Genomic DNA, 8904 nt, shown 5'->3' on the forward strand with positions numbered 1-8904 from the left:
GGCGCCCACCACCGAGCCCCGCCTCCAGGCCTGGCTCCAGAGGGGGGCCCCGGTGACCCGCGTCCGGGCAAGGGAAACTGAGATCCATTAATTGTACTCATCATAAGGGGTCTTTGAGCCGTGCTTTGTCTGGTCCCTCACCTAGAACCTGTTTGCCACGGGTGACCCTGCCAGGGGCATAAAGCCCCGGACAACTTAGCTCCTAGGATCATTGGGACACACAAACCCTTCCACCACGGTAAGGTGACGGCTCACGGAGGGGTTAAAAAAAAAAAATGTGTCGAATAAATATCTAATGTCAACATTTCTGTCAACGAGGATTTGCGCCATAGCCTGCGACACAGTTTCTATTAGCAGGACGGGATGCCAGGCAGGTGCCTGTTGTGAAAAAAAAAAAAAAACAGCATTTCATGTACAATTCACCGAGGGTACTGGCAAAGAATGGGAATGTGGATGGCTGAGAGAAGCATTTTAAACGCAACACGTGAGCTACGCTAGTTAACAAGCTGCAAAAGTGCCTCCCATGCCTCAATCATCTTAGGGGCCGTTATGGCTGTTGCTCATTATGGCTTGTGTGTGTAAATCCGTGTGTATGCGCGCATGCGGTTATCGAAAAGATAACCGCACGTGTGCGTTTATCGAAAAGATACCCGCACGCGATCGAAGATGGTTGATTGAAAAGTAGATCTTCCGTCAAAAAAGGGTGGGCACCCCTTCTCTACAGGATGGATTGCAGGGAAAAAAATAAACATTTAATCGTGAAGGCTCATTGTGTATTTGTAGCCAACTTAGTCATTTTGATAGTAGGCAAACATAGCTAATATAGATTCATACAGCATGTGTTGCCTTCAATATAAGGCTTTTAATTTTTTGCGGTTCCAAACATAGTTGTTTTTTGTTTTTGTTTTTTCGGTCCAATATGGCTCTTTCAACATTTTGGGTTGCCGACCCCTGCACTACGCTATTGTTAAATCTGGTCAGAAACACTGCAATAAGGTATCTGTTGCCGCAGTCCACCTTTTACTTAAGTCTCGCTAAAATCGTGTCAGAAGGGCTGTCCACGAGTCGGTGGTGATTCGAGTTGGCATGTCAAAGCGATGATAGTATTCAGACTGTAAGTGCACTTCATTTACCGTTTTGATCAAATTACATTTTTTATTTGTTGGACGATGATTTGTCTTTATTTCAGAAAAGTACAAGGAGTTTTTATTCGATTGCAATTGGAAGTCATTTGTGACTGACTATGAACAGCATGTCCCTCGAGAGAAAACAGACAGCCGGTGCAGCGGTGACAAGCCAAGTTGCGGTGGCCCCGTCACATTGGCATTGCACTCAGAATATCAATTCTTCAAACAATATTTTGCAGAATGATTCAAATTTACTTGGCACTGACATTATAACAACGCACAGTATCTATATATATATTTTTTTGTCATAAAGGCAGCGGTCCTTAAACTTTCGATCATTTTCATGTGAAGACATATTGACCGGCATGGCAACAAATAAAAAGAAATGACTAAAAATGGTCAGCCAACATTACGCTACAACGAGCCGGCCTCCACAGCACAGTGTGTTGTAAGATGCCACATAGTGGCCCTGCTCCAAAGAATCAAGCATTTCTCTTCCCTTGTTGCTATTTCACTATTTTGAAGAGAGACTTGTTTTGCAAGTGATCGCACTGCCCATAGCCTTACTGTCTCATTTTCTTTGAAATACTTCAACAAACTGTCCGTATTCCAACAAGTGTTATGACAGTAAATGTTTTGGGCTGAATTGTCCTAAAATCTGTATTTTAATGACAAACGTAGTTCTTGTTAGTATACCGCTGTTGTCCGCACAATGCTGCACATAATAATCGGGCGATGAAGCTTCACTGTGTGTTGCTGCCCTTGTTCCGAAAGGACTAGCCAAAGCTAGTGACATGAGGCTAATCCAAAAAGTGCGTGCCGATCACAGTTTTTTCTTCCGTCATCACAACATGCTGTTTTGACTGGGGTGTTCCGGTCACAGAAGGTTTTCAGTCCGAAATTGAAAATACGCTTTTGGGCCATTTTCTTACTGACTGAAAAATCTTTACTGGTCCGGCCTGACCAGCGTCCGTAGTAGGTGGTGGCCTGACACAATGGCATACTGGCACAGGGCCGCCGTAGATGTCGAACTCTGCAGAAATAATCCGTTATCGAATACGTCAGCCAAGAGGAGGTTAAAAATATTTTCACACTTACAGTATCTTATGCACAATAAATGTTCTCAAATTTGTGATTTTTATTTTTTCTCCTTCAATCATTTTAGCTTTGTTAAAGGTCCATACAACCCATTCAGAAATACTACCACGGTAACATTTTTCACTCAACCCGATATTCAATTTAATGTGTCATTCTGTAAATAAAATTGTAACTACATTGTTGTATTTTCGAATAGAAATATAGTGCCAAGACATCATATTGAATAAATCAAAACTGACATTAAAATAAAAGAATCTGTCAATAATTTGTTGCGCAAAACTATTCTAAGAAAAAGAATATCATAAAAAGACGAAGAAAATATTAGTGTTGTTCGGAGTCTTTTTGATGGCCTATGTTTGTTTTGGCTCAGACGCAACTGACAAAATATCCCGCATGTTCCTGAGAGGCGATGATACAGATTGGCTTCTCTGAATAATTTTGAGTATGTCTCCCAATAAAAGGCACAGCTTGTTGGTCCACAAATTTTTGTTGTTGTTTTGTGTGTATGCATGCAGAGTGCTGGAGCAGCACAAGCTGACCAAGGAGCAGTGGGAGGACAGGATCCAGACATGGCATGAGGAACACACAGGAATGCTCAGGTCTGTGAAGGCTGCTTTGGACATGCTGTGTCATGTACAATAACCACATCCTGGGTGTGTAGTGTGTGATGGTGTTTTCTTCTCACTAGAGAGGACTCTATGATGGAGTACTTAAAAATAGCCCAGGACCTGGAGATGTATGGAGTCAACTACTTTGAAATCAAAAACAAGAAGGGCACGCAGCTCTGGTTGGGCGTAGATGCACTCGGCCTTAACATTTATGAGCACGAAGACAAGTACGTGACAAATCCTTATTGCGTCACCGTTACGATCGTGGAAAAAAAAATGTATTGAAACTTGGGCAATGCTTAATAAATCAGGCAGTGGACAACAATCCGCCGTCCTCAATGTGTTGCTCTTGCAGGTTAACACCAAAGATTGGCTTCCCCTGGAGCGAGATTCGAAACATCTCCTTTAACGACAAGAAGTTTGTCATCAAACCCATTGACAAGAAAGCACCTGTGAGTGTCAAAGCGGTTGAGCACAATTTCAGCCTCCAAATCACGGGAAGCGGGTCTCGTCAATGTGCCGCTCTTCACCGTCATCTGCAGGACTTTGTGTTTTACGCACCCCGACTGCGCATCAACAAGCGCATCTTGGCGTTGTGTATGGGTAACCATGAGTTGTACATGAGGAGGAGGAAGCCAGACACCATCGAGGTGCAGCAGATGAAGGCTCAGGCTCGGGAGGAGAAGCATCACAAGCAGATGGAGAGGTACTTCACTGTTCCCCTTGAAAAGGGTCACGTACAGCGCACTTGCTCTCGGGTCGAGTAGCTGTTGTTCACAAGCTGTTCTCCACTTGACGGACGTGCCTTTCCCACACTGACATCGGTGATGTGATATACAGTAGAGGAGCAAGGCTCGAGAGAAATGACGACAAAAGCCAACACCGGGTGCTTGATTTGTGCGCATGCATTCATCCACTCCACGCCGAAATGTGTCAGGGCCCAGCTGGAGAGCGAGAAGAAGAAGCGAGAGGCTGCGGAGAAGGAGAAGGAAAGGATCGAGCGCGAGAAAGATGAACTCATGGAGAGGTTGAGACAGATTGAAGAGCAGACCACAAGAGCACAAAAAGGTACCACATTCGCTTTGCAATGCCAAATTTCCTAAAACCGGGACGCTGTGTGGAATGTAAGTAAAAACACAAAATCTTACAAAGCCACAATGTACTCGTTCATACGGCCAGAGAGATTATGAAATTTGAAAAGTGACACATTTTAGAATTGGTTAGAACTTTATGGCAGTGATCTATCAAAGACAGACGATTGGGTGAGTGATGAAATCGGGACGCTTTGCAAAGTCGAAATCCTGTCTTGTTTGTCTGTCGTCAGAGCTTGAGGAGCAGACACGCCGGGCCATGGCGCTGGAGCAAGAGCGAAGAAAGGCGCGAGAGGAAGCCGAGAGGTTGGACAAGGAGCGACAAGCAGCGGAGGAGGCCAAAGGCGAGCTGGCCAAACAGGCTGCAGACCAGCAGAAGAACCAGGAGCAACTGGTGTGTGTCTTGGTGATTGGGAAACAAAAATGCTTTAAAAAACTAAAATTGAAACTTTAACATTCATGGAAAAAAAATGCTTAAAAATAAATGAAAAGAAACTGAAACTATGTCTTATATTAATAAAACTGTAATTATATATAGCAAAAAAAGGACATTTTTGCTATTTCGTCAATTATCACACCTGAGCTTTCGATATTCATTTTTGACGTATTTTGCTATTGCTGCTTGTCCATACAAACAATACTTTTTTTTAAAAATTTTTCACTCAACAAATACTCAAGTTAAGTACAACTTTATTGTCAAATGCGCTGTATGTGCAACATACAGCACAGATGAAATTTCTTCCCTCTCAAGACAACATAAAACAAGAGGAGCCGCAGCCTATTGTTTTGTGTTTTTTGTTATTGTAAAGTGTCCTTGGGTGTCTTGAAAGGCGCTTATAAATAAAATGTATTATTATTATTATTAATACAAGACAACACATTAGACACAGACAATGTGCAATCTTAACCACTTTTCCTGCATACGCTTTGTTGTCTGAAGCAGTTATAGATGAAAGAGGAGTGAATCAGTGTCCTTTTCACCAGCGGATCAAAGACGTCATGCTAAAATGTGCACACGTCTGCTACAAGCTAAGCTTGAAAGCAACTGTATGTTAAAAAAACTAAAACTTACACTGAAACAAATACAAACGAAATTAAAACCAAGCGTTGCAGAAAAAAATCAAACAAATAACTGCACTAAAAACTTAGTGAACCTGATCGACACCATGAAAGCGTTGTTTGTTATTTGGTCTCAGGCTGCAGAGTTGGCCGAGTTCACAGCCAAGATCGCGCTGCTGGAAGACGCCAAGAAGAAGAAAGAGGACGAGGCCACCGAATGGCAACACAAGGTGCGGCTCGCCTCACCTCATTTTCGTCCGCACGAATGGTGACGTCGACCGCTCGCTCTGTGCCCATACTCGCTCCACTTCTCCTTCCACAGGCGCTGTCGGCCCAGGAGGACCTAGAGAAGACCAAAGAGGAACTGAAGACGGCCATAACCACGGTGCCAACGCCCGTGAGCGGCCACGCGGAGAGCGAGCACGACGAGCAGGATGAGAACCACGCCGAGGCCAGCGCCGAGCTGTCCAACGAGGGCGTCTGCCAGCTGAATCTGCGCAGCGAGGAGGCTCGCATCACCGAAGCCCAGAAGAACGAACGGGTCAAGAAACAGCTCCAGGTGCGTTCTCCTCATCTTTTGTTTCTCTTCATCCCAAATGAGTTGAAGAATTTCATCTTATGCGTACCGCTCCTCTCGTGCGCCGTCAGACTTTAAGTTCCGAGTTGGCCGAAGCCAGAGACGAAACCAAGAAGACTGCGAATGACGTCCTGCACGCTGAAAACGTGAAGGCGGGCCGCGACAAGTACAAAACGCTGCGTCAGATCCGGCAGGGCAACACCAAGCAGCGCATCGATGAATTTGAGTCCATGTGAAAAGAAGACCCGATGCTCTCCAAAATGGCCGCGTGCTTTCTCATGGACAACTGATTGCAGCCACCCTTCACCGTCCCCTCTACTCCCCCTTCACCAAACGTCGACCCTCGATCTTGTCAGTCTGCCAAAGTTGTTGTGCTCTTTGTGGGATGCCTGCCGCGTTTGGGAAAAGACATTGTCACACCAAAGACGAACACACGGGGTTCTTTTCAGACCGATCCCTAGAATGTTACACATCTTTGATCGCATGTCTTCAATTCAATATGCTAGTTCTGTTGTGTGCGCCGCTTATGTTTTGATTTATCGCTAAGGCCTTGTTTTTAGTCCACCGTCCCACACTTCCAATGCGAAACACCACAAGGTCATATCATCAGTTCGTGTTTAATTTAAGATGGTTCTGCCGTATTTTAGTTGTTTCATTTCAAACTGGATTTCGAGAGTAGAGCAGATTTTCAGATTGTGTTGGGGAAAGAGACACCCAGCCTGTCCATTTCAGCGGTTGATGGATGAATGTAGCAAAGGTGTCAAAGGGAAACTGTTACACAGCTCCAGGTTGAAAGTGTTAGCAGCGTAAGCGAGTTGGTCGTCGCATCTCAAGTGTTTAGTGTGTAGCTCCTAAAGGAATCCCAAGTGGTGGTCTCAGCAAGTGAAAATGTAGAACGTGAGGCCCGGAAGAAAACCGTCTCCCAACCCAGCCCAAAAATCTGGAGGTGGACCTCCAACTCAGCTTGAGACAAGCCTCGAGATGTACCGTAATATGCATAATTTATAGAGGGGCGATATTAGTATTTGGAGCTGGCGTATGCTATGTGGGTACCTGTTACAATGGGAAGTGTTAAAACAGATCACTTTCTGGATGATTTCATTCAACGTTCAACATGCTTTGTGCAGAGACAAAGTGCTGTGGACATGTTTGAAGTTGACACGAAGATGAACTTTTTTGTTTTAATTAACAGTACAACAGTGTGGTACTGTATTTTTTGCAAACATACAGTACGTTGGTTATGCTATACTTGGCGGCTGGTGCAGGTTGAGTTTTTTTTTTTTTTTTAATAGTTGAGGTGTTTTTAAAGCACTTGGCCTGCCCTTTGTGTTTAAAGTGTTTGCTATAGCAAGAAAAAAAAAAAATAGGATGTGCTTCTGAGTTGACCTGCCAGTCATTTCCACGGACGAGGGAGGCACTTTTCAAGTTGATTTGAGCTACTTCATGTTTTTGGCCCGCCCACCTAAGCTAGCTTTTTTATGATGTTCGGGCACCAGCTGTCAGTGTGCCGTTATTTTTGTTACTCATCTCAGAGTCAGTATGTTAGAATTGTTTGATATATGGTTTGGAAAAACTTTGCGTCAGATCACTAATAAAATATTTTAAATTTGTGCCCTTTCACTTGGAATTTGTCTTCTGTTTTGAGCAATAAAGCGGCAAATCAATAGGCGTAACCACAACAAAGGGAACCAAAACACAAACCAGAAAAGCAGAGTACTAATCATGAATACAGTAAACACCTGACCCGTGTTGTGTAGGTGAGAAGTGAGCAGGAAAATACGGAGTTCGGTTTTTCTTTGTGAAAGGCAAACTATGCTGTGTTATTAATGAAGCTGTGTACCGCAAGCCACTGGGTCGAGCTGTAGCTACACTAAACAAATAACTACGACCCGTTAATTTTTGCTCCCGTTTTTCATGAGGTGAAGTCGAAGCGATAAGGCTTTTTTTTGTCACTCACAAAAGGCCTAATTCTCAATGGATTATTTTATTTACCAAAATAATCCAGCTGGTTGGTCCAGCAGGTTCCTGATATGACATACAAGTATGTCATATCAAGAAGATGATTGTTGCACATTCCCACAATCAAAGACCACTGAATGTACAGATTTCATGTATGAGGGAAGGATACCAGTCAGTATTTGATGTGACGTCCATTTGCCTCACGTAGTGTAACACATCTTCGCTTTGAGTCAATCTGATTGTGGACTGTAGAATGTTAGTCCTCTCCTCATTGTCTGTGCCAAGTTGCCAGATACAGGCAGGAACTGGAAGAGGCTCCCATATGCAACGATACACATTGTGTAGAGGTAATGGAGACAAAATTAACAGACAACTAAACAGGAAATGTTATGGCGTCCCGTGACCTAGAAGATTTAACGTATATGAATATTAATGATAACCGATTCAGAAAATGGATGGGCACAGTCAGTGGCGGACCCTGAGGGCCAGCAAGGCCTTCTCTGCTGGCCTAAACATTCTCAGAAAAGTAAATTTACTTTTATGTATGTTATGTTATTTTATAATTTATGTTATTTTATTTTCATAAATATGTAAAAAAAATATTCTCTGTATTCTTTACATCATATTATTTACACTTAGTTGAGTGGCTGTTATTTTAAATAACATTGAAAGCCACTCGATAAATAACTTATTTATTATGGTAGAGTTTTTAACCAATCATATTTCAGATAGTTTGCGTTGGCAGGTAAATTAAACTTGCTCGGGGCCTTCAGATTAAACAGAGCAGGCCCCTGTGCACTGTAAGTGAACGGGCACAGTCAGGTTTCAATAGCCAATCAGATCACGAGTCTCAGACTCGTGATCTGTATCTCCTGTATCCACTTGTTCTCGTCTGCGTACTTGGGCTAGCGAGAAGGTCTTACGTCGAGACTGGCCGTGCGCGTTCGGTGATTGGATTAGCGCCTTTTCTGTTTCCTGAGAATTGTATCCTGACTTGTTCAATAAAGATTTTAAAAAAAACAAACAAAAAAAAAACGATTGGATGTGCACCGCCCGCGAGAGCGATCAATGCATTTTAACCCAAAATGGCTGAAGGAGAAGACGCTGGTTGTGGAACTACTTTCCACACAATTTTCAAGACGGACCTTCCACCAAAAGCTGGATATTGTGCGAAGAGGTCGCCCAACTCCTGCGCTAGCTAACCTGTCCCAGCAAGGAAAAGGGGTTGTCCGTCATTTTCAGACGAGCAATTATGAACGCTACCCGTGGCTCACAGCCTCTGTGAAATGCTGCAACTCGTACTGCTGGGAATGCCTATTGCTTGCAACTGACCGATTTGGTGTTTGGAGCCACACTGGATTGTTTTACTAAGGCAGCAAGGAAAC

The 8904-nt window shown here is 43.6% G+C and overlaps 1 protein-coding gene across 2 annotated transcripts in view; it reads left to right on the forward strand.

Annotated features, from left to right (window-relative positions):
• Nucleotides 1-7180, forward strand: part of LOC109520918 (radixin) — a 15814-nt gene extending 8634 nt beyond the window's left edge. For both annotated transcript variants that reach the window (XM_019878518.1, XM_019878519.1), the window contains 9 exons: nucleotides 2741-2824; nucleotides 2914-3060; nucleotides 3189-3285; nucleotides 3376-3539; nucleotides 3771-3901; nucleotides 4158-4318; nucleotides 5121-5213; nucleotides 5306-5542; nucleotides 5632-7180. In XM_019878518.1, coding sequence (XP_019734077.1) covers nucleotides 2741-2824; nucleotides 2914-3060; nucleotides 3189-3285; nucleotides 3376-3539; nucleotides 3771-3901; nucleotides 4158-4318; nucleotides 5121-5213; nucleotides 5306-5542; nucleotides 5632-5796 — 1279 coding nt within the window. In that variant the 3' untranslated portion in view covers nucleotides 5797-7180. The remainder of the gene's footprint in view (nucleotides 1-2740; nucleotides 2825-2913; nucleotides 3061-3188; nucleotides 3286-3375; nucleotides 3540-3770; nucleotides 3902-4157; nucleotides 4319-5120; nucleotides 5214-5305; nucleotides 5543-5631) is intronic.
• Nucleotides 7181-8904: the final 1724 nt, after the last annotated feature.

The sequence above is a fragment of the Hippocampus comes genome, unplaced genomic scaffold (assembly GCF_001891065.2).
Source record: "Hippocampus comes isolate QL1 unplaced genomic scaffold, H_comes_QL1_v1.1 scaffold345, whole genome shotgun sequence".
Classification (NCBI taxonomy): domain Eukaryota; kingdom Metazoa; phylum Chordata; class Actinopteri; order Syngnathiformes; family Syngnathidae; genus Hippocampus; species Hippocampus comes.